Source organism: Macaca nemestrina, chromosome 1 (genome assembly GCF_043159975.1).
Source record: "Macaca nemestrina isolate mMacNem1 chromosome 1, mMacNem.hap1, whole genome shotgun sequence".
NCBI lineage: Eukaryota > Metazoa > Chordata > Mammalia > Primates > Cercopithecidae > Macaca > Macaca nemestrina.
This window is the reverse complement of record NC_092125.1, coordinates 113,391,029-113,415,683: the sequence shown is the minus strand read 5'-3', so window position 1 is coordinate 113,415,683 and position 24,655 is coordinate 113,391,029. Positions and strand designations below refer to the sequence as shown.

At 45.7% G+C, this 24,655-nt stretch overlaps 1 protein-coding gene across 3 annotated transcripts in view; it reads left to right on the top strand.

Annotated features, from left to right (window-relative positions):
• The first annotated feature begins 10,039 nt into the window (after positions 1-10,039).
• Positions 10,040-24,655, top strand: part of LOC105479067 (phosphoglycerate dehydrogenase) — a 30,415-nt gene continuing 15,799 nt past the window's right edge. Inside the window, exons 1-3 of one of the 3 annotated variants that reach the window (XM_011736864.2) lie at positions 10,040-10,307; positions 19,314-19,465; positions 21,502-21,567. In XM_011736864.2, the coding sequence (XP_011735166.1) occupies positions 10,170-10,307; positions 19,314-19,465; positions 21,502-21,567 (356 nt within the window). In that variant the 5' untranslated portion in view covers positions 10,040-10,169. Of the gene's footprint in view, positions 10,308-13,888; positions 14,109-19,313; positions 19,466-19,489; positions 19,794-21,501; positions 21,568-24,655 lie in introns of those variants that run through there. The other 2 variants (XM_011736866.3, XM_011736865.3) reach the window with 2 other exon arrangements.

Here is a 24,655-nt window from a genome sequence, read left to right as displayed (position 1 = left end):
GATAGAGGACTACACCTCAAACTGCAGAAGATCCTTTCATTTGGATATAACTTCCACGTTCTTACATTATATTAACAGTGAAAGTCTGAATTTCCAGGTTCTTGCCCCACTTGCCTACACAACTGAGTTTGCCTCCTTTCTGCTTCTCTGCTGATGATCACAGTGATGATACAACGATCTCTGTCAGTGACACAGTCACAAGTCCTGGAGATACTAGAATGACAGTCTGTGCATACCTATGCATACCCTGCTCTCTGGACTCTGGCCACACTGGCCTTCTTTCAGTTTCATGAACATTCCATGATCACTTCCCATTCTCCCACCCCAAAGTATCTGCATTCACTCTGTTTCCTCTGCCTGGAGCACTCTTTCCCCCTTTGTGTCTCTTCCCCATGAGAGATTCAGAGGGCTAGTTTATATCTCAGCTTTCTTCAGATATCATCTGGATCTTCATTCCCTCAAAGAAACCTCAATTCTCTTCTTCCTCCTTCTTCCACAAGTCTTGATTAAGTTCTTTTGTTAAAAACTCTCAAAGAACCAATTCTATAGTACATTTATCCTAGGCTATAAATGTATTCTCATTTGTGTGATTATTTGATTAATTTCACTTTAATCTGTCTCTCAGGCTCATTCGCATTCTACAAGTTAATTTCTGTTTCCTGGGTCCATTCATTCTCTCTAATAATCATTTACTGTACCTCAGAAGAATTGCCTACATCCTCCATCTCTTCCCATTAGGTTATTGGATAATAATTTTCCTGCTTGCCGGGCGCGGTGGCTCAAGCCTGTAATCCCAGCACTTTGGGAGGCTGAGACGGGCAGATCACGAGGTCAGGAGATCGAGACCATCCTGGCTAACACAGTGAAACCCTGTCTCTACTAAAAAATACAAAAAAAAAAAAACAAAAAAAAAACTATCTGGGCGAGGTGGCAGGCGCCTGCAGTCCCAGCTACTCGGGAGGCTGAGGCAGGAGAATGGCATAAACCTGGGAGATGGAGCTTGCAGTGAGCTGAGATCCGGCCACTGCACTCCAGCCTGGGTGACAGAGCGAGACTCCATCTCAAAAAATATAAATAAATAATAATAATTATTATTATTATTATTATTTTCCTGCTTTTTCACTGTGCTTTGTTAATAAGATTGTATGCCTTTTTTCCCTATTACTCCATCTATTGTCAATTAACTTCAACAGACTTAGACTAGAACATTCAGAGGGAAAATCTGAACTTCCCTCCAGTGGAAAGAATGAATAGAAGAGTGGGGACAATGCATCCCCTCACCTCTCTCCTCTCTACTACCTAGGTGCACCTAAGCAGCATTCCCTGTGTCTCAGGGGCACCTCCTTAAATAGCTCTTTCAAATTTTTTGCCTATAGTACCAAGCTCCAAAGACTAAAATTCCAGCCCCTTGAACTGGTTGGAGAATAGGAAACATTTTCTATCTTGCTCAACTTTGGCCTCAGGCATGCTTAATCAGTTAATCATTCCAGGAAATAGATACTTGATGATATGGTTTGGCTCTGTGCCCCTACCCAAATCTCATGTCAAACTGCAATCCCCATGTGTTGGAGGAGGGGCCTGGTGGGAGGTAATTGAATCATGGGGGCAGACTTACCCCTTGCTTTTCTCAACATAGTGAATTAGTTCTCACGAGAGCTGGTTGTTTAAAAGTGTGCAGTGCTTTCTTCTTCATTCTCTTTCCTGACATCATGTGAAGGTGTTTGCCTCCCTTTCACCTTCCACCATGATTGTAAGTTTCCTGAGGCCTCCCAGTCATGCTTCCTGTTAAGCGTGCAAAACTATGAGTCATTAAGCCTCTTTTCTTTATAAATCATCCAGTCTCAGGTAGTTCTTTATAGCAGTGTGAAAGTGGACTACTACAGTAAATTGGTACCAGGAGTGGGACACTGCTATAAAGATACCTGAAAATGTGGAAAAGACTTTGGAACTTGGTAAGAGGCAGAGGTTGGAACAGTTTGGAGGGCTCAAAGAAGACGAGAAGATGTGGGAAAGTTTGGAACGTCCTAGAGACTTGTTGAATAATTTTGACCAAAATGCTGATAGTGATATGGATAATGAAGTCCAGGCTGAGGTGATCTCAGATGGAGATGAGGACCTTGTTGGGAACTGGAATAAAGGCAACCCTTCTATGTTTTAGCAAAGAGACTGAAGGCATTTTGCCCCCGGCCTAGAGATATATGGAATTTTGAACTTGAGAGAAATGATTTAGGGTATCTGGTGGAAGAAATTTCTAAGCACCAAAGCATTCAAGAGGTGACTTGACTGCTGTTAAAAGCATTCTGTTTTATGTATTCACAGATACATGGTTTGGAATTGGAACTTATATTTAAAAGGGAAACAGAGCATAAAAGTTCCAAAAATTTGCAGCCCAACAATGTGATAGAAAAGAAAAACCAATTTTCTGAGGAGAAATTCAAGCTGACTCCAGAAATTTCACAAGTAATGAAGAACTAAATGTTAATTGCCAAGACAATGGGAAAAATGTCTCCAGGGTATGTCAGAGGTCTTCACAGCAGCCCCTCCCATCCAAAAACCAAAGGCCTAGGACACAGGGCACCAGGGCCTTGCTACTTTGTGCGATCTTGGGACTTGGTGCCCTGTGTCTCAGCCATGGCTAAAAGGGACCAAGGTACATCTCAGGCCATGACTTCAGAGGGTGCAAGCCCCAAACTTTGGCAGCTTCCACAGGGTGTTGTGTCTGTAGGTACACAGAAGTCAAGAGTTGAGGTTTAGGAATCTCCACCTAGATTTCAGAGGATGTATGGAAATGCCTGGATGTTCAGGCAGAAGTTTGCTGCAAAGGCAGAGCCCTCATGGAGAACCTCTGCTAGAGCAATGCAGAAGGGAAATGTGGGATTGGACCTTCCACACAGAGTCCCCACTGGGCACTGCCTAGTGGAGCTTTGAGAAGCAGGCCATTGTCCTCCAGACCCCAGAATGGTAGATCCACCAACAGCTTGCACCATGCTCCTGGAAAAGTCACAGACACTCAATGACAGCCTGTGCAAATTGCCACTAGGGCTGTATCCTGCAGAGCAACAGGTGTAGAGCTAGCTGCCCAAGGCCTTGGGAGCCCACCCCTTGTGTCATTGTGGCCTGGATGTGAGACAAGAAGTCAAAGGAGATAATTTTGGAGCTTTAAGATTTAATGACTGTCCTGCTGGATTTTGGATTTACAGGGGGCCTGTAACCCCTTTGTTTTGTGCAATTTCCCCAATTTGGAATGGGAGCATTTATGCAATGTTTGTATCCCCATTGTATCTTGAGAGTAAGTAACTTGTTTTTGATTTTACAGGCTCATAGGCAGAAGGAACTTGCCTTGTCTGAGATGAGACTTTGGACTTGGATTTTTGAATTAATGCTGGAATGAGTTAAGACTTTGGGCAACTGTTGGGAAGGCATGATTCTGTTTTGAAATGTGAGAAGGACATAAGATTTGGGAGGGGCCAGGGGCAGGATGATATGGATTGGCTTTGTGCCCCCACCAAGATCTCATGTCGAATTGTAATCCCCATGTGTTGGAGGAGAGGCCTGGTGGGAGATGACTGAATCATGGGGTGGACTTCCCCCTTGCTGTTCTCATGATAGTGAATTACTTCTCACAAGAGCTGGTTGTTTAAAAGTGTGTAGCACTTTCCCCTTCACTCTCTCTGTCTCTCTCCTGCCATCATGTTAAGAAAGTGCTTCTAATTGTGTTGTTGTCCTTTGAATCTTTCAAAATGTAATCTAAAATCCTTCAATCTCTAAACTAGTATATTAAGTTTAGAAACAAAAAGGCTTGAATGTCATATTAATGACAGACAGAAATCGAGGATTTGTGCTGCCTGTTGTGCATTTACTGGGTGCCAGATGTAAACAGAATTGACTCTTCCCCTCTCTGCTCCTTTTCTCTTGCAGCATGTGGATTACCATACCCTCCCTCTTCCCCTTCCGGTCCACTTTTCGTGGCTAAATATCAAAGCCCTCAAAATAATTTTGGGAGAAAGGCACAAACTACAGACTGTTTGTTTCCGTGTTCTTGTCTTCCGGACATGTTCTTAACCTTGGCAAAATAATCTTCCAAATTGATTGAGAACTGTCTCAGATACTTTTTGGTTTACATATTATTAGGCCTACTTTGCACTTGTTACCATGCCTAAACCATATAACATATGGAATTCCAATAAAAGGTTCATGGGATCCTAGGAGGCCCATGAGCAGGTTTCAGGAGGTATATGTATCCTCAAAACTGAGTGCACAGCTTAGAAGGTGAGAAGGTTTGTAGCTTTCATTAGATTCCTGTTGGATTCAGTGACCGTAACAGGTTTGGAGGCACAATAGTTGAAGGGAAGAACTTCAACTTGAGATATCAGAGGAAAGCTCTCTGATTATGAGACTTCCAAGGCAACAGCTCAGGCTTCATCCTCAGATCAATAAATTTAAGAATGTGATCCTATCAGAGCCCTTCGTGTTGAGCAGAGTTTCAGACTAACTCACATGAGATTCGTATACAAACCAAAAAAGCCACCATGTTCAGTGGTGTGCGGGTGGAGCTTGCCCATCTAGTGACCATGCTACCAGTTCCCCTCTCCCGTACTGGCTGGCCGGGGTACCTGAGCAGCATTTCCCTGCAGACAGAGAGCCCTTAAACCATCTTGTCGCTCTGCCTGTTTTCTCCTTTTGCCACAAGACTTGAAGACAACGGGAACTGGTGGGAAACAGATCACCCAGCAGCTCTTTACTGGCATCAGAATATCTGGAAAACAAAATAACCACTCAGAAGCGTGGCAAAGAAAGGGAGTTGTAGAATCAGAAGGCATGTTTTTGTACATCTGATGAATTCCCTCTGTACCACATCAAAGTACAACTCACTAATGACCACAGGACCCCTGTCTGCCACACGCACGATCTTCCTCTTTCTCTTGGAACAGTTCTCAGTAAAAGCTAAGACTTTTGTTGGCTCATTTTTGTTGAATATGCTAACTAGCCCTTTCTATTAGTATATTCTTTCCACAGAAAAATTATAATTCATTATGTTACAGGGTTTTTTTTTTTTTAATGTTCAATTATATTTTGATGAGCAGTCTCTTTTGATCTGGTGTCTCCTCAATCCCTTTTCCTGCATCTGCCTTCTCTCAGGATAGGTGACTTTCTTGGATGGTTAACTTCCTTCACGATTCATTGATTCTTAGTTTTCACTATCAGAGAGTTGCCTTTTCAAGTTATAGGTGTGCCTTATCCTGTCCCTTCATGTGCCCCACAAGGGAATCACCTCCCTGCTCACCATCATCATCATTGTCATTGTGATAACGAAAACACTGTGAAATGTAGCTTCTGTGTTAATGTAGAGTGCTCTTTAAAAAACTTAGTATTAGTCCCCTCCTTAAAACTAACGCATCAATTGTTTCTTGTCTACTCAGAATTAAATCTAAACTTCTTAACCATGGTAGAGTAGTCACTGTTGGTGTTCCTAGCTTGTCCTCCAATCCCCATTTCCTTTCTTTCAGCTCAGCACCCTGAATTTTCCTCTGGGGACCCACTTTTCTTACAATTTTAGTGTATACTCCAGATAGAATGAATTCTTTCCTCAGATCTGAAATGGTTGCTTTATTCAGGACTGACAAATCGCATATCCATCCTCCTGGGCACTGTGACTAATCCAAGGACAGATATGTGGCCCAGGGGAGTCTGATGAGGATAAGGTCTGGACATTTTGTGGCAATTATTAGAAAACCAGTGCAATCTTTTAGGATTGCTAAACTGCTAGACTAATATGGCTGAATTTTATGTTCTTTACTAACTTGTGACATTCTTGCCACATTTTGCCTTTCTGGAAATGAAGCAAGCCAGAGGAAAACAGACAGGTGAGAGAGACGTGGATTGCCAATGACACTATATGGGCATGTTTTTGTCCACACTTGATCTTTTTGCACACCTGAGCCAATACATTCTCTTTTTTCCTTGAACCAGTTTACATTGGGTTTCTGATACTAGCATCTCCCGAAGTCCAGTGGTGTGGCCCCTGCTGATGTCTCCCACCTCGTCTTCTGCCACGTTCCCCCATGTTCTCTATATCATTGCTGTTCTGACTTCTGTCAGTTCCTAGAAAAATCCATGTACTTTCCTACCCAAGGGACTTTGTTCTTATTGTTCTCTTTCCTCTAAACGGTCTTCACTGGCTGTCTTCACCTTCAGATCTCTGCCTAAGCGTTACCTTCTCCGAGGCTTTTCTGTCACAGACTACACACATAGCACATACATGCTCACACACTAGACTGCAAGTTCCCTCTGGGCAGGGACTACACGTGACTTGTTCAGCATTGTTATTCCAGTGCCTGGCACATAGTAAGTACTACAGAAATATTTGGGCAGGCTTCTTGAATGTGCCACACTTGTTCTGCTTTTCCTTCTGCTTAGAATTCTTTTTCTTTAATTCTTTGCATAGCCGGTTTCTTCTTATTTCAGTCTCAACCCAAGCTCCACCTTTTCAGGAAGGCCTTTCCTGATCATAAAGTCTATGATTCCACTCCCCGATCCTGTCTCTCACATCATCTGGTTTTACATTATTCATTATATATGCCCTGAGATTATCCAGTTCAATTTTTTTGTTTATTTATTTATTTTCTATCCTCAAACACAATGTAAGCTCCATGAGAGCAGAGACGGTCTTAATCAAAGCTTCATTTCCAACCCCCTCAGCAGTGCCTGATACATTACGGTTTCAATAAATATACACTGATTGAGTGAATGAGTGAAGGAAAGTCAAGCACTAGAGATTACACTCACTTGCATGCTTTGCCTTATTTAATCCCTGCCAAAGCCTTATGAAGGAAGCACTATCATACTACTCATTCCATATTACAGAGGAGAAAACTAAGTCTTAGAGGGGCAGTGTAATTTGCCCAAAATCACATTGTTCATAACTTGAGAAGCTGAATTCAAATCAAGATATGCCTGCTTTGTGAATGACAGCTCATTTTCTACATCTTAAAATATCTGTTTTATTTCTCATGCTTTGAGTTTGGATACCATAGCTGGTCTCCAAGTAGAAAAACAGAGTTCCTACTCTCCTCCCCCTTAACCCCATTAACTTTATCCTCAGAGTTACAGGCACAGCAGCTGGACAGCTTGCAACCTTAGGTAGGGGCAGGTCCTGCCTTGACAGATTCACTACACACAAGGAAGCAGGAGCGTGTACATTATCTTAGGCTTCCAGCTTCGAAAGAGAGAGCCAAAAGGGGCTGGCCTGGGCACGCACTAGGAACTTTTCCCCAAACTTCACTAATCAGGATGGTTTTCTCTTCCCAAGGGGTTGGGGCCAGAGGAAGGGACGGAAGGAGGGGTCTGAGGAGAAGGGCAGAACTGTTTTCCTAATACTTCCAAGTGGGCCAAAGTTCCTGTTTTATGGATGGATGCAATAACACAGGGAGAGGGAGAAATTTCCCCAACTCCAACCCTCAATTAGCGAAGAAAAACCCTTAGTTTGCAATTGATGTTGGAGATCCTGGGATGTAGTGGTGAGGGATATATCTGTATTGGCAGTATCAGGTCTCAGCCTGGCCAGCAACACAATTAATGATATCGCTTCTAAAAATCACTCGGTACCTCTGTACTAACTTTGGAGTCAAGTTTAAACTCTTCCTCAGGGCAAGGCCCTTCGTGAGCAACCCCTAGCCCCTCTGCAGCCTCACCTCCTGGTGTCCCACTGACATCCCCCATCAGCCATGGTAGAGAAGACATGAACATGTTGCAACTCCTCACAACTCTAAGCCTTTGGAAATGTCATTTCTTCTCCTCCTGGCTAATTCATATTCAGCTCTCAAGATTAGGCAGTTAACCATGAGCAGCTTCGAGGCAGGTTATGTTTTACCAATCTCTGTATCCTTGAGCCTCTCAAAGTAGCTGCCTTGAATGAGTTTCAGAAGGTTAGCTGAAAGGCAACCTTGCTTGGAAATCTTCCTGGCCCCTCAGGAGGTGGTTCTCCTCCTTGCTCCCAAAGCACTCCAGCACACCTCTATTTATAATTCTTCAACTATACCTTTTAAATTTTATTATTATTATTTTTTAGAGACAGGTCTCACTCTGTTGCCCAGGTTGGAGAGCAGTGGCACAATCATGGCTCACTGCAGCCTTGAACTCCTGGGCTCAAGCGATCCTCCTGCCTCAGCCTCCCAAGTAGGTAGGACTATAGCAGTGTGCCACCATGCCGGGGTACTCTTCTTAAAATGTTGGGTTTTTTTTCTTTTTGAGGAAAGGGTTTGTGTCTTATGTGTCACAGGGTCTAGCACATAGGAGGCACTGGGTAAATTAATTTTTGAATCAAACCTCTTCTGAGCCTTTGTGATGTGGAAGGCATGGTGCTAGGTACTACTGGGGGTACACAAAGTCGTGTCTCTGATCTTAAGGAAATGAGAGTCCATGGGGAACAAGACATGAAAAGTCCATAAATATATTTCTTAGGGCACTGTGAGATAACTTGAAGTTAATTCTACAGAAATTTAAAAGGAGAGAACATTTCTGACTTATGTAACAATTATCACACACCCTCCTTTTCACTTGGAAATGGACTCTTATCTGTTAATTATTTTCTTAATTGTTTAGAAGTGTCTTTTATTGTGTGTCTTGGATCTGTTTTAAAAGTAGGTGGGTCATAAATAATAAATAAAGAAAACGGGTGATCAGGCTTAGGAGGCCCTCTGGGTTGTGCATTCAGACAGTATCCAAGAAGTTTGACTTGGTGTGAAGGGGTGGGATTACATGTTAGAGATAGCAGGGTTTAGATTCTACATAGAAAGGAAGCAGGCAGTGAGCCCCAGGAGGAGTTGAAGGAAAGCGGTTACAAAAATGGATGCTTCCCAAGGCCCTCCATTAAGCCTCCTGGGATAGGTCTCCTGTCTGTCCCTAGACCCCAGGGTACTGCTGGGCACTTCAAGGGAGGCAGATAATTTGAATACTCATGAGTCTTGGAATGTAGGAATAACAATTCATCTGAACAAGTAAACAAGATAGACAATTTTTCCCCCATTGGGAACATTGGGTCTAAAAATCTGATTTGTGCCTAGGGATTATCAGTATAGAATTTTCATTATTTTATTGAATTGATATCGCATAGTTATGTAGGATAAGGATCTAGCACTTGAGTTATGAATAGCTCAGGATGACACAACATACAGTGGTTAGTTGGACTGGATATGTCCATAAAGCTGAATTCTATTTCAACTGTGAGCATCTCTGATTCTGCTTCTGATTCTAGGTGACTTTAATCCCAAATTGAATTTTCTGACATTTCTGTAAAATGGGGCATGAGAGAGCACATCGGTTATGGGGTTTAAACTAAAAGCAAAGTTTGCTTCTCCAGGGCAACTGAGAAGTGCCTCCTTGGTCAATTAAACCACACTGACATCCCATTTTCCTTTTCTTCTTTTTCATAATTAGAGAGGAAGTGGAGGGAAAGGAAATAAATAACTTTAACAAAGTATGCCTAGTTTAAATGTACCGGGTCCCCGCTCTTTTTATAAACTCATAATTCTCATTGCATCACTAATTTGAAATTAATCACAGCTCCGTGGTGTCTCAGAAAGCTTCCTATTGCTTTTCACTACGTAACTTTCCACGTCTGTGTGCTTGAAACTCTAGAATGTTAGGCCACCAGAAGAAAGAGGATATATTTTTTTGATAGTCGAATTCCCTTCAACGTCTAGCATAGTGCCTTGCACATTTACCCACCCCCCAAAAAAAAAAAAAAAAAATGCTTCTTAAGGAATAAATGAATCCTTAGGAGGAAAAGTGAAAATGAAGGTTTTCTCTCACGATGAGGTGTATTTCTCTGTTCCTTTCAGATATGCATCAGCTAGTCAGCGTAAATTGTGCTTTTTATACGCTCACCAGGTGTAGGTAAGAGCTTTGGCTGAGATGGAGAAATTCATCGCGGGAGAAATAAAGCGGGAGGGGATTTGGCAAGCTCAGAGCCGCGAGGAGGAGGCGGAGTCGCGGAGAGTTTGAGTATTTCCGTCCAATCAAAAGGAGACTGGAGGAGGAGGTGGGGGAGATGACGGGGTAGCGGGAGCTCAAGAATACTGCCCAGTTACTTTAGCTCGCCAGGCCGAACCGCAACTTCTTGACTTAGGTACTTCTACTCACAGCGGCAGATTCCGAGGCCAACTACAGCAATGGCTTTTGCAAATCTGCGGAAAGTGCTCATCAGTGACAGCCTGGACCCTTGCTGCCGGAAAATCTTGCAAGATGGAGGGCTGCAGGTGGTGGAAAAGCAGAACCTTAGCAAAGAGGAGCTGATAGCCGAGCTGCAGGTAAGGCGAGCGAGAGAAAATTGAGGTCTCCAGGGCAACCTCCACGGAAAAGGCTGACTGCGCCCTGGCCATGGCGCCCCCCTCACGTGCCCCTGTATCAGTTAGTTCCGGGGCCTCCTGAGATTGGGGGGTAGTGGGGAACGGCGGCGGGGGGGAGGCAGAAAGAGGGAAGAACAAACGGCGGCGAGAAGCAAACTTTGCTTTTAGTTTGCAACCGCGTCTTTCACGTTGGCATGCCCCCGCTAGCATTGCGAAGTGCAGGCTGCTCCAACTGGTCCTGCAGGCTGCTCGCGGATGCCAGCGCGGGATGCCAGCGCGGCGCCCCTGTGCCTTCGCGCGCAGTTGTTCTGGCAGCCTCGGGCTGCCTCTTCCCCCCACCCCCCCCCAACCGCCTCCTCGCGAGGGGATCGGGAGAGGGGGGCCAAAGTGGCTTCCTTGCGGAGAACCCAGGGACTGGCGATTCTTCCCAGCCAAGTTCTGGGCGACCCCGCCGATTCCAGCCTTCTTTGGCGGTGGGGGAGTCGGGGGACGGGGGAACGCTGGCAGAGTCCCAGCCAGTCTCATGGCTGCTGGGGCAGCTGCAGGGGAAGGCAGCCCTAGTAAAGCAGCAAACACGTACCCGCCCCTCGTCTGATGCAAGACTGCTCCCTGCTTTCGCCGCCCCTCTGCCTTCTGGGAGCCTTCGGAGGAAAGGGGGACGGGCGGGGAGCGCTGGGATCCAGATTTAGCCTCCTCCCCACCTTTGGTTTATCGCTGGTTGGGAGTGACCAGACTCGACTAGAATCCGATCCCAAACGCTCCCAGATGATTTATAGTCTTAGTAAATTTTTATCTCCGTTTGTTGTGATATATAATTAATCTACTTCAAATTTTTATCTACCGTGTTTGAAAAGGCCTGCTGCGCTTTGCGGCCTTGTTCAGGATATTTATTTTGTGAACTCTTCACTCCAGTGCCTGCACTTTCGACCTCTGTAGTCGACCCAGCTGCCCAGTCTCTACCTCACCTCATCCGGTATATTCTCCCCCACCCTCCAAATCGCACAGCCGCCTTCTGCCAGCCTCAGCTCTGTCCACCACCTTCAGCCATCTCCTCCTCCGAGGACCCCTTAGACTGCAGAGGCTGCTGCTTTTGCTTTAGCTGTGCCACAACCACGTGGTCCTGGAAACTGCCTGGCTCTCTTTGTCTTCGTTTGTATCTGCTGGCATGGATGCTGTCACCATGGCGTGGCACTATATCCAAGTATCCAGTCCTGCCCTGTACTCAGAAGAGTTTGGTCCCTGCCTTCAAGAAGTTTGTAGCCTGGTTAGGGAGCGTGGCTAACACGCAGGAGACAGTTGAGCAGATGACACAGAGCATAGCCCCGAATTAGACCATCCAGCTCCCTAACCTCTGCCTGCTCCCTTGCTGGAAAAGGGAGAGAAGGGGCCGATCATCATGCACCGAATTGGTGGGCAAGAGCTCGGGACCTCAGTAGGCAGACTCCTCACATCTGTCACCTCATTTCTTGTGTGAAATGGTATCAGTGGCTCTGGGGAACGACCAGGAAAGACAGTGGGGTGTCCTCCAGAACCGCCTCTGACTCTCACCTCCACCAGAGCTCCAAGTTGGGGAGAGGGTGGCAATCAAGGGCTTTCACCTCTCTAAAGGAAATTAGAAACTTGATACCCCAATGAGGGGGTGGGGATAGGGAGGGAGGAGGGCAGAATTGAGAGGAATGGGAGGCCTCTTCCGTAATGAGGGGTTGTTCTACGAAGTCAGGAGTCAGCTGGGTGGATGCTGGGAATCTGGTGCTGAAACTTGGAGAACATTTTAAAGGCACTGAAAACTCTTGGCAGGAGAGGAGGGTGTTTGTTGGCGAACTTGACTGCTGGGCATTGTTGGACTGTTTGGTGGGAGGGCTCAGCTTTGCTGTCTGTCTTTGCAACACGTTTGGTTCAGAATGCCAATTAATCTCCTTGGTCAGCCCACTGAAGGGCCCTCATTTCTACACTATGCCTTTTTATTCTGCATGAAGAGGTGTCTGGCATAGTGTCTCCTGCCCTCCCCCACTGAAATCTCTTTAATGCTGAAGGAAGCTTTGGCCCCATTGCTAGAACCCGGCCTGGCCTTGGTTCCCACTGCCTTGTATTCTGGGCAGGCAGTCTCCTCTCACTCACCCCCTGGTCAGGAAGTATAATCATTCCTCCCTGCCCTTTCAGTGGTGCTTTTCAGACTTGAAGCAAGTCATAGTTCAGTTTAATGGGTCATGACTAGCATTTTAAAAAACAAAGTAGGAAATATCAGACAGCAATGCAGATAGTAAGGCCATAAGTATTTTTTCATGAATTTTGTTTCAATTATGTGTGTAGTTGTATGTGTGTGGTATGTGAGTATGAAATTACGACTTAAAAATGTGTTTCTTGGCCGGGCATGGTGGCCCACACCTGTAATCCCAATGCTTTGTGGGGGCCAAAGGAGGCAGGTCATTTGAACCGAGGAGGTTGAGATCAGACAACGTAACATGGCAAAACCCTGTCTCTACACAAATACAAACATTAGCTAAGCAACCTGCCACAAGCCTGTAGCCTCAGCTACTGGGGAGCAGGGTGGAGGGCTGAGGCCCTGGTTGCTGTCACTCTTCCCAACCTGGTGCTTTGGTGGCAGGATCGCTTGAGCATAGGAGGTTGAGGCTGCAGTGAGCCATGATCTCGCCATGCAGTCCATCCTGGGCAACAGAACTAGACCCTGTCCTGTCCCTCCACCAAAAAAGATGTGTTTCTTACAATGAGTCTCAGTGAAAAAGTTTGGAAAACGTTGGCTTAAAATAATAAAGCATCTTGTTTGGAACTCACATCTTAAATATACCTAATATGCAGGAAAATATTTAAATAATATTACCATGTATCAATAGCTTTTAAACTTTGACTGTGGCCCACAATAAGAAATTTGTTTTATGTCATAACTTAAACACTCATACATATGTGTACACACAGACACACACAAATTTTATGAAATACTTACTCTTTTTACATATGATGCATTCTGGTATTTTCTTCTGTTTCATTAAGTAGCATTGCTGGTCAGGACCACTAAACTAAACACTGGTAATGATATTTAATTTACTGAAGCACATCCATATCTTCATATCAGAACTTTAAGAAAGATTAAGAAGGGAGTAAATCTTTCCATGCAAGATTTCTTTTCAAAGCCTCCTTAAAATAGCAAGTTCCCAGACTTTACACAAGGATTTAGTTTGCAAAAGTTAAATAACCACCAAATTAATCAGGATCACACATCTTGTGCAGAACAGGGTAGACCTGCCTCCCCTATAGCTGGGGAACATGACCTGGATAGTTTCATTGTCTTGTCCTGTGATTTACGTCGGAGGCACAGCCGTGCTAGAATTACCTCCTAGGCCAAGCTTGTCCTCTTGGGAAAGGAAGCATGTGTGAACTTGAGGAATGGGAATGGGTTCCCACTGCTGAGTTAGCAGTTTGTCTGGAACAGCCATAAATCAAGCAGTTTTCTCGTTGAACAGCAGCTAAGGACAGGGGAGTGGGAGGACCTGTAGGAAGTGTGGGAAGTGCCTGTTCCAGCCACAGTGCAGACACAGAAGCCACACGCAGAGGGCAGTGAACATCAGAATTTGGTGCTGTGTAGAGAGAGACTTGCTTCCTCACCCAGGGAACGACAAAGAGGAGGAAGGATCTCTGGGCGCTGGAGAAGTTTTAATCGCAAACTGCAGAGGATGTGAGCGGATGTGTGCATTTGGTTAGGGCTGCAGTTTGCATAAGTAGAGGACAGGAGCAGGCAGCTTGGGGGTGAGTTGTGGCCTGAGGAGGGAAGGGGCCTGGGTGCAGGGGGTTTGAGGGTTCAGCAGGAGGTAGGTTGGATTCAGGCTGTCTGTGAATATGTGCTGATTGAATGAGTGGATAGAGTGGGTAGTTGAGGTTGTAAGAGGCCTTGGGAGCTCATTAACTCTGACTGGTGTGGGATATCTGGTTCTAATGTGGGACCAAGGTCTCCTGAGTGACAGTTTCTGCCCTTGGGACAGGTGAGACCTGATGCTCATCTGTAGGAGTCTGACTGGGGACTCTTAGATTCCCTGGCACCAAAGAAAGCTGGTTTGAGGGAAAAGTCCAGAGACTACAGCGTAAATCTTCACAAGGGAGATCCACCCAGAGAGGCTGTGCTCATGAAAGGAAAAATAGTGCTGTTTCTGTGCTTGTTCAGGGGCTACAAGAGCGGGTGGACTTTGAGGAGTCTGCATGCTCTCCAGCTAGTGTTGTCTGTGGGGAGTAGGTTTGCAAGGTTTGAGGAGCATTGTGGCAGTTTTGGAGAGAGCATTGAAGAAGGCTGGACCCTTAAGGCCCAACGGAATGATTGGGTAGAGCCTCTGGAGCAGGACTGGGCCTGAGATGTGGGCTCCGGAACTTGATGCTAAAGAGACAAAGATGATAAGATAGATGATTCTGGGTGGTCCCTTCTCCTCTTGCTCCATGCCTGCTTCTTGTCGGTTGCACTTTGACTTTTGGTCCTGGCTCACCACTTGAAAGGAGGTTGTGTTTCCTCAGTGTGTTACCAATTATCTAAGGTGTCATTGCTGGCTGCAAAGAAATGCCCATTAAAAATGTGCATACCCACTCACTGTCCAGTTGCCCTCCAAAAAGGCCGTGCAGTGTACACTCCTGTTTCCCTCCATGCTCACCAATGTCGAATATTATTCATTTTCTTTTTGCCAAAACGATGCCCGAAAATATCACATTTAAAAATTTATATTACCTTGATATCTAGTGTTGAGGAATCTGTAAACTAGTGAAACGAGTGACCACTTTGTAGTTCTTCTGTGCATTGCCTATTTATATATTTACCTATTTTTTTATTGTGTTCTTTATCCTTTAAAAAAGTTGATTTGTGGCGCATGCCTATAATCCTAACTACCCGGGAGGCTGAGGCAGGAGAATCGCTTGAACTTGGGAGGTGGAGTTTGCAGTGAGCCGACATCGCGCCATTGCACTCCAGCCTGGGCAATAAGAGCGAAACTCTGTCTCAAAAAAAAAAAAAAAGAAGAAGAAGAAGAAGTTGATTTGTAGGAATTCCTTCACTTTTGGCAATGAATCCTTGTTCTGTTACATATGGTGAAAGGCGTTTTCTCCGCGTATCAGGACCACTACTTGCCTTTGTTTATGGGATCTTTTTCCATGCAGAAGTTTAAAATTTGAATGTAACTGAATTTGTCAATATTTTCTTCCAGTGTTTCTGGGATTTGTGCCTTGTTTATGAAAGGTTTTCCCAATCCCAGTCATAAAAATATCCCCTGACATTTTCTTCTAATGCTTGTATTTTAAAAAATTCTTTAATTCATCTGGATTTTTAAAAATCTGAAGTGAGGTAGCCATCTATTATTTTTCTTCCTGAATTTTCATAACACTATTTCTTGTTTAGTTCTTCCTTTCCCCATCACTTTGAGTTCTACTTTTTATTTTCTAAATTCTCACATATTCTGTCTAGTGTCTGTTTAGTTCTGTTGACTGATTTGTCAATTTCTGAACATGTTTTTCCTGCTTTTTTTCAACTTCTTTTAATAAGATTTTTGAAAATCCTTGAGCACTCTTGGAAATAGAACTTATGCTTCCTTATCGCAGTCAAAGGAAGGGATTTCTGAGCGGCGATATTCAGGCATGTGAAGTGTTAAAGTTATTTGGGAAGGAGGGTGAAGGTATGAGGATGGGGGACTGATGAGGGTGATTTCTATGGGCCTCTCGTCACTGAATTCATTTATTCAATGCAAGTGTATAAAACACTTCATTGTGAAGTACCAACTGTGAGCTTGCCTACAGGCCACAGGCAACTTGCTCTTCTCGACAGAGGCATTTGTGCCTATTTCTATTATCCCTCGGTAGGCAGGCTAGCTGGGAGGAGCAGGTCACCAGAAGATCCAGGGACCTTTGTTAGGGAGCTTCCGCCATCTTGGAGAAGCCACATGATTTCTGGCAGTGTCTCTCCTGGTTTAGGTGTCTCAATGCTGTTTTTGGAAGGTAGTTGGAACTTGGACTTTGGTACTCAACAGATTTGGACTTGATTCCAGCTTCTGCCATATGCTAGCTATATGACTTCAGCAAGTTCTCTAAAGTCTTTGTCAATTTGCTTGTCTGTACTATAGGGATAATTGTAACGTCTGTCCTAGGATTGTTGTGAAGCACAGTGCTGGACGTAAAGTACTTGCTCAAAAAATGGTAGCTATTGTTACAAGTAAATCTCTCCAACGGATTTTATGGTTTGGTTTTTGCACCTAACTGGCCATTGCCTTGGCTCTGGCCTTATCTTCTTGACATCTTGGTAGGTCCACCCACTCTTCTTCAGTTACAGACTCAGAGTTAGCCAGTGACTAACTCAGAGTTACAGACTCAGAGTTAGCCAATGACTTTCCAGTTCTTGGCTGGTTTTTGATCTGTAAGAGTGACCTTGGGCAGATTACCTCTCAAAGCCTCTGTTTCTTCATCTGGAAAGTGGGGATAATTATACCCCTTCTCCTTGGAGTTGTGGAGAGAATAATGTAAAGCAACTGGTGTAATGCCTGGTACCCAGCAGGGGCTCGATAAATGGTTTATGTGCTGGTGAGGCTGGTACTATGGATATATGGTATAGAGTAGATAAAGTTTTAATACAAAATCCCTGCATTAGGCATAGACAATATAACTAAGGAGACCAAACTGCAGGTCTAAGAGAGGACAACTGATATGAAACATATTATATTGGTGATCACAACAAAAATGGCGGTGTGTAGGGGCAGTGACAGTTAGTTCAGGGTCGTTGGCAAATGTTTCCTGAAAGATAACTTTATTGTGCCTTGAAAAGTCAGTAAAGTGTGTCCAGGCAGGGAAATCCTTTTCTTTGGAGCCTGTGTGGTGGACCTGAATGTGAAAAAGATGTCAGTATCCCGTTTTCTGCCTGGCTTGGCTGATACTTAACTAGGCTGCTATCGGGGGAAATCAGAGTACCTCCAGGTGCTCACCTGGTGTTGGCCTCAGCATTGGGGCAGTCAGCACTGAGGTGGCTTCTGTTTGCTTCCTCTAAGCCCTGGGTGCCCGTGTGACTTGTATAAACCTAGGTCATCATCAGTTTAGCATAATGCCAGATACATACATGGCAGGCATCCAATAAAATGAAGAAAGAAAGAGAAGTACAGAGGAGGGGAAGGGGAAGTGGGCGGGCTTAACTCTGTTGGGCTTCAGTGTTTCTGCTGTACAATGGGGTTGGACCAGATGCTGGGGAACATTTCTTCGAATCTCCCATTCTGAGGTTCTACTTCAGAACCTCAGACATAAAAGGGCTTGGAGTGTCTTCCAGGCAGCCTGCATGTTTCTCTCTGCTGGTAGGCATAGCCCCCAAGCAGTGAGGATACGCGATGCATAAACACCTCGGAGGAATCGTTCTACTATTGCCCTTGAACAATTATTCCGGTATTTAGAAGCTCTTAAGGCTTAAATATTCTATGCAGCGACCTAAGCATCATTCCTCTTCTCTTCTCAGTGGAGATAAAATTACCCACTGCTCTCCTTACATTTACTGTGTCCATATTTGCTCCTGTGCTCTAGGCTTCTGCACGACAAACACAATGTGGGCCCTTACCCTAGGAGCCAACTTCTCATGGCCTTTCCCTGTCTCCAGAATCCATGCAGTGGGAATGAAGGGAAAAGAAGGTTTTCATGGGATCCAGCTGAGAGCTCTATGGGGAAAATGGATCTGAGGAGCCATTTCTTTTATTTTACAGATAGAGAGTAGGGGTATAGAAGGAGGTGAATTACCACAGTGAGCCACTCATTGTTGGCAGACTTAGGATTAGAACTCTGTTTTCCTGATTCCTAGCTTGGTGCTTTTGCAAGTACACTTGCTGCTTTCTCACCGGCCTGGGGTCTGCCACTTTGGGACAGAGTGTGGACTTGCTCACCTGCTCCGTTTCCTAGGGATTCTCATTCTATGTTTGAGCAAGAATATTCTTATTCTGGAAGGAACCACATACCACAGGATTCTGGGTGAACATAAGGAAGATGGCCTTGGGGATCTAACTTTGCTCACGTATAGTGGCTGTGATGAATTCAGTGTCTTATTTTTTGCATATGTATATTTTTAGTCTAATATTGCCTGAGTGTCTGAGCAAGCCTAGATGAATTTAATTGCTCTCCTTCTTCCCCTGCCCCTCTTCCTTTGGTCTCTTTTTTAGGAAATGTTTTTCTTTCAACATTTCATTTCATTCATTATTTACTCATTCAGCCAACCAACATTTATTGAGTGCCTTCCCTGTGTCAGAGACAGGGACTTACAAGGTAGAATTTGATCCCACCTCTGCCCTTCAGTAGCTCAGTGTCTAATGGAAGCAGTGATGTTCATTAAGCACGGCCAGATACTGTGCTAGGTGCTGTGCCTGTTCTCTCTTGCTTCCTCCTCACACGCTTGAGGAGGCCGAAACTGATTCATAGCTGGGAAGGCAGGGACCTTGGATATGAACCCAGGCCTGACCAATGGCAGAACCTATCAGATGCGTGCACTGATGACATTGCCTTTCTTTCTTTGGATATGTCAAAATCAGTCAGCTTATAGGAACCCCCATTTTGAGCAAGCAGTATGCAGGAATGATAGGGTATACAGAGAGGCACAGGAAATGGCCCCTGACTTCCAGCATGTGTCCGATGGACATCCAGGCTACAGGCATCACGGTGCTGTCTAGAGAGATAAGCCAGGTGCCCAGAGCCCATGGGCCAACGCTGCCCTTTCCTGAGCATGCCAAACAAAGCACTTGGTGTGTTAGAGGCACAGTCTCCTCCACTCTAAGTAAAAATCAGCATGAGTCCTAGCCCACATTTCCCTAGTGAGTATACCAAAGATGTCTATGAGCTGGCAGTCATCAGTGACTTCCTAAGGTTCTGGGAATGCATCTCTTACTCAGGAGTAAGCAATGATGTGCCTGAGGTTTTAGGAGTTCTCACAGAATGACTTTCTGGACCCACATGTTTCTTCTGCTTCAGGACTGTGAAGGCCTTATTGTTCGCTCTGCCACCAAGGTGACCGCTGATGTCATCAACGCAGCTGAGAAACTCCAGGTGGTGGGCAGGGCTGGCACGGGTGTGGACAATGTGGATCTGGAGGCTGCAACAAGGAAGGGCGTCTTGGTTATGAAGTAAGTCATGGAAGCTGCGGGGGCGGGGAGCGGTGGTGAGTGAGGAGACTGACCGCACCACGGGAGAAAAAACTCACTTGAGAGAAAGCTGAGTCCATTGGAAGGGCTTCCAGGAGGATGCCTGGTCTGGAGCCTGCATGGTCAACACACACAGCATAGTGATTCCAAGGTTTTTGGAAGGCAGCTGTGCTCACCACTACGTCACCAATACCATCAGGGGCTTCCAGAGTTTTTGAAATTGAGAGTCCCTGCGTAATCTCAAAATGTTTCACGGACCCACTCCATGCGCAGTGCTTGCACCTCTGCGACCTGGTTCAGGAATCGGAAGGTCAGTGAATTTATCTGCATTTCCTGCTCCCATCCAGCCCCCCCTGCCTCTATTAATGCTGTTTGTGGCAGGTTTTTGTCAGCTCTACTTTACTGTGCTTGTACAGAGGCACAACCTTTGCTAGTAGACTAGTGACTAGAATCCTTGTCCTCTCCACTTCCCTGCCACCTTCTGGAGCTAAGACACTAGTTTCTCTTTCAGTGCTCTAGGGCAAGAGGAGAAGGGTCCCCTTTAAAGCTGTTTCAGCAAAAGCAAGGGGCAGAGGTCATCAGCACGCCAGTGCTGTACTGTACCTGTTCTGTCACTTAGATGGTATGGCAAGGCCATCCGCAGGCTTCTTCGTCCTTAAGACTTTTCTCTTCTCCTGTGGACTTCATTGTCCTTAAGACCTTTCCCCTCCCCTGCGCTGCACTTCCCCCTGTAGGGCAGAGGTTAATTGGTCACCTGACTGAGGTCAATATTCAACAGTAGAAATGTTAAACGGTAACCCATCCCACATTCTTGCCTTGGACCCAGAGGCAGCCAGGCCCCAGCCTCTGCGCCTCTACTTGCTCCCCCATACAGCCTGTCTGCTGTGGGAGGATGAGAAACCAGGTGGTTTTGCAGACAGATGAGAGTCCCTTTATCTTATACAGGATCTCCTGACTTTTTCTTCTTGTAACTTTATTAACCTTCGTTCCAGAGATGAAAAAGACAGACTCAGTAGGGGAGTAATCAGGGTGAACACGTATATGAAATTCTTTCAAAAACTTAAAAAGCCTTTGAGAAAAGAAAAATAGTTTTGTGGGTTGCCACCTCTATTCTTTTTTCTATAAAATGGGCAGAGTCTGCACTGCCCTGTGACTTAGGGTATGAGGAGGCTTTCTCAGTTCAGAACTTGTTGAGAGATAGAAAAAGTAGTCAGACAGGCGGAGATTACTAATAAAAGCTAGGGTGGGGCTGGGTGTGGGGGCTCACACCTGTAATCCCAGTACTTTGGAAGGCCAAGGTGGGAGGATCACTTGGGCCCAGAAGTTCGAAACCCAGCCTGGGCAACAAAGTGAGACCCGCCCCCATCTCTACAAAAATACAAAAAAAAAAAAAAAAAAAATAGCTAGGTATGTTGGCACCAGCCTGTAGTCTCAGCTACTAAGAAGGCTGAGCTGGAAGGATCGCTTGAGCCCTGGGAAGTCAAGACTGCAGTGAGCTGTGATCATGCCAGTGCACTCCAGCCTGGGTGACAGAGCGAGGCCCTGTCCAAAAAAAAAAAAGGTTGGGTAACTTGATGAAGATATGCAGGCAATGGGCTGAGCCCTGAATTTGAGAGACTCGGCCTTGGTAAGATCAATGGTAAGAGCAGCAGGGAATTTGTGCTTTCTGGAGGCAGGTAAATCCTGAAATAGGAGAAAGAAAAGGGCTGAACCACACGCAAATCTGATCATATAAGACACTTCTCTGCCTTGGGAGAAGTGAGTGTTTGGGTAGAGAGAAGCCAGATATGTTTCTCTAATGGAGGTCCCTCTGCAGGGAAACATAAACCCAGGGAAACGGGGTTTCTTTCCAGCCCTTTGCTTAGGGCAAGAGTACATCAGAGAGCTCTGGACAGTGGCGTGGTCAGCTCATGAAGCAGGAGAGAACGAGCACAGCCTGCACTCAAGGCTTTCTCTTGGGGCAGGAGTGGGAATACTGGGTCTGTGCCTATTGATGTCCCCCTTTTTTTTATTTTTAGCACCCCCAATGGGAACAGCCTCAGTGCCGCAGAACTCACTTGTGGGATGATCATGTGTCTGGCCAGGTAAGTCCCTGACTTCTCAGCAAAGCTAGTCTCTCCGATCTGCCAATTATTACCATTTGCCAAGCAAACGGACCCAGAAAAACTTAGAAACATTTCATCTCAGCGACACGCGGACTGCTGAGAAGGTGACATGCAGACTGCAAAGAACCTTTAAGACCATCAGGTCCTCTATTCAACATTCATTACACAGGTTCCCTAGTGCACAAAGGTGCACTTCTCTTTACTCGTATTCTATTCTCCATGCAGCAGACACTCTGCCTTCTCTAGCCTCCAACTCTTGCAAATGTTCTCCGTACCCTGCTGCCTGGAGATAACAAGGAAGGATGCTCCAGGCAGCAGGGTATGGACAACTTCTAGGTACCCTCTGCTTACTTTTCAAGATTAAGCTTCAGTGTTAATTTATCCAAGAAGCTCTCTGGCTTCCCCAGCTAGACCATGTCCCTCTCTGATTCCCCTGGCCCTCAGGGCTTATCTCTGCCACTGGCCTTACAAATCTGTATTGTAATAGACCGGAATAAGAACCTGCTTCAGGGTCCCTGTGTGTTCCGGTGGGTTCATAACGCAATGGAACTCAAATGGGCAAGACTCTTGCTCTTCTAGCAGGAGTCCCAGGCCTCTTGAGTGGATGGGGCAGCCTAGAAATCAAATGGATATGGCACAGAATGTACTTGAGTCTCAGTATGTCGTTTAGTAATTTGGCAAAACTGATTGCATGGAGCACTTCTGTTGAACGGGCAATTCAAGCATTTATGTGGTCAAGGGGAAGAACAAGCCTCCCACTAAACAGGGGAGGAAGCTATTCTAGGTCCCTTTGAAGCTCCATGGATTCCCACCACCAGGGGACATAGGCATCAAGCACTCCTTGTTTCTCTCCCTGGTCCTGAAACTTTCCGGGACCAAGAAATTACTTTTCCCACGGCAAGACCTGCTTTCCCTCCTGCTGGAGGAGGATCTGGAGGAGTTTACCTCTGCTCTAACTCCCCCACAGTTTCCATCTGAGCTGTCTGGTATTCACTGATATTCACTGGTAGGTGAAGGGAGGCAGTGCAGGGAAAGGAGAAACAGGGATAGCTTACACAGCAGTAGGGTCTCAGCCTAGAAGGGGCTCCCAAGCTGGCAGCCTGGTTCTGCCAGAACATCTAGGCTGAGCGTCTCTCCCCCTGGAGAAGTATAGAAGCCTGGTGCCCTGGTTTCACTGTAGCTATTACCTTCAGTGATTTTTTTTTTTTTTTTTTTTTTTTTTTTTTGAGTAAGGGAAAAGATCTCAATGTGGCTTTCTAATTAATTACCTCACTTTTTTTCTGGAGTTGGAAGGAAAGGATTGGGAGCCAGCAATACTTTCCCTCCTTTTCCAGGACGAGCTTTGTTTAAAGGAATCGGTGAAGCGCTGTGGTTTAAAAGAAGCTCCCCATTGTCAATGGCTTCCCATGCCCTCACTCATCAAAGATGCATCAAAACTAGGAAATGCGCACACCCTATTGGGAAGGAATACGTTCGTTTCATCAGGCTGTTCCTAGCAGAGGGGACTGTAGGAGAGAGTGGATGCTATATGTAGACTGTACAGGGTTGGGCAATGTGGGTGGAGAGCAGGCGTGGCCGGGCCCCACAGTGGGGACTTTGAGCTGATGGAGGAGGCTCCTGAGGTGCAGAAGAACAGCACACAGAAAAGAAGGAAGGAGAGAATCAACAAATGTAGGTTTCACCATTTTTGCCTGCTTTACCGTCTCTTCCTCTAGTAAGTCAGGCCAGCAACCATTTAATTGTTGTGAGGCCCCTCGTCCACATTAGAGTCCTCTCCAGTCTGGCCTGATAAGGATTCCAAAGTGTTGAAACCTGGAGAGGCTCCATGATCAGCTGGGGGCAGCAGCCAGAGAAAGGGTTTAGGGACTTCTTGTGTTCTGTGGTGTCGCATGCATACATCTTAGATAACACTGTGGAGTGTGGTGGGAAGAAAACAGAATGTGAGGGAGAGGAGAGAGGGGCCAGGCAGGGGCTCTGTCTCACTAGGTCAAAGGCATTTTATCAGGCAAGCTTTCCCAAGAAGTGAACAGTTCCTCAAGGCAAGTCCCTGTCCTTATTACCCGCCTGGTGGGTCAGAGCAGTGAGGTGAATGCAGCTTGTCCCCCATGTGGCTTGGTACTGAAGTTCTTCTGAGTTTACCCATAAGATGGTGCGCCTCTGTGGTTGAGGAGGACAGACTCCACCTTCAGCCTTACCCTCAGAGGGAGATCGATGTCCTAGTGATGTGTAGAGATGAGAGAATGTTTTTGTGTTAGAAGTTAGTGAAGTGAAAGCACAGAAGTAGCATCTTGAGATTTCTCTTTGCGCATGCTCGCTCACTCCGAGGTTTTTGGCAGGAGGTTAAAGGCCTACATTTAAGTACTCAGGAGGCTGGCCGTGCTGGGCTTGACTTTGCTGGCTTTGAATCTGTTCAAGTGCCTCCAGTTGGGTGATCTGGGGTGAGTTGTTTAATGCCCAGTGCCTCCCTCCGTGCAGCTGTGAATATTAGAGGAGTTAATGTGTGTCTAAACATTTATTTTAGGATGTCTAAAATAGAGAAAGTGCTCCTTAAACATTGTTCCTCATTTCTTCCTTGTTGGCCTCCAGAGATGTGTTGATGACCCATGCCCACAGGACACATATCGCCCTTTCACCTCTAACGTTGCCCTAATTGCCACTTCCTCTGTCTCCTCCAGAAAACACAGACTTCCATCTGAACTAATAGGAGGAGACAGGCTGTGAAGCGTGTGTGTGTGTGTGTGTGTGTGTGTGTGTGTGTGTGTGTGTATGTGTTTTGGTGGTGGTGGGACAGGAAAGTGGTGTGGATGTTTAAAAATGTTGGGACCACGCGTTCAGGACAGAATGGAAGTGTCTAAGCTTTGGCATCCACCCACCCACTCCAGACTCGTCTAAGGCCCTCGGAGTTAAGAAACTCTCAAGGAAGCATAGGTCATTAGGTGTCCTCTTCATAATAATAGAAGACGTCATAGGTTATGGTGCTGGATGAGATTGGAAGATGAAAATAATTCCTTAAGCTTCTGGAGTACTCGATGTCATCAGAGTTGCCCAGTACCCCACTCAGTTATCC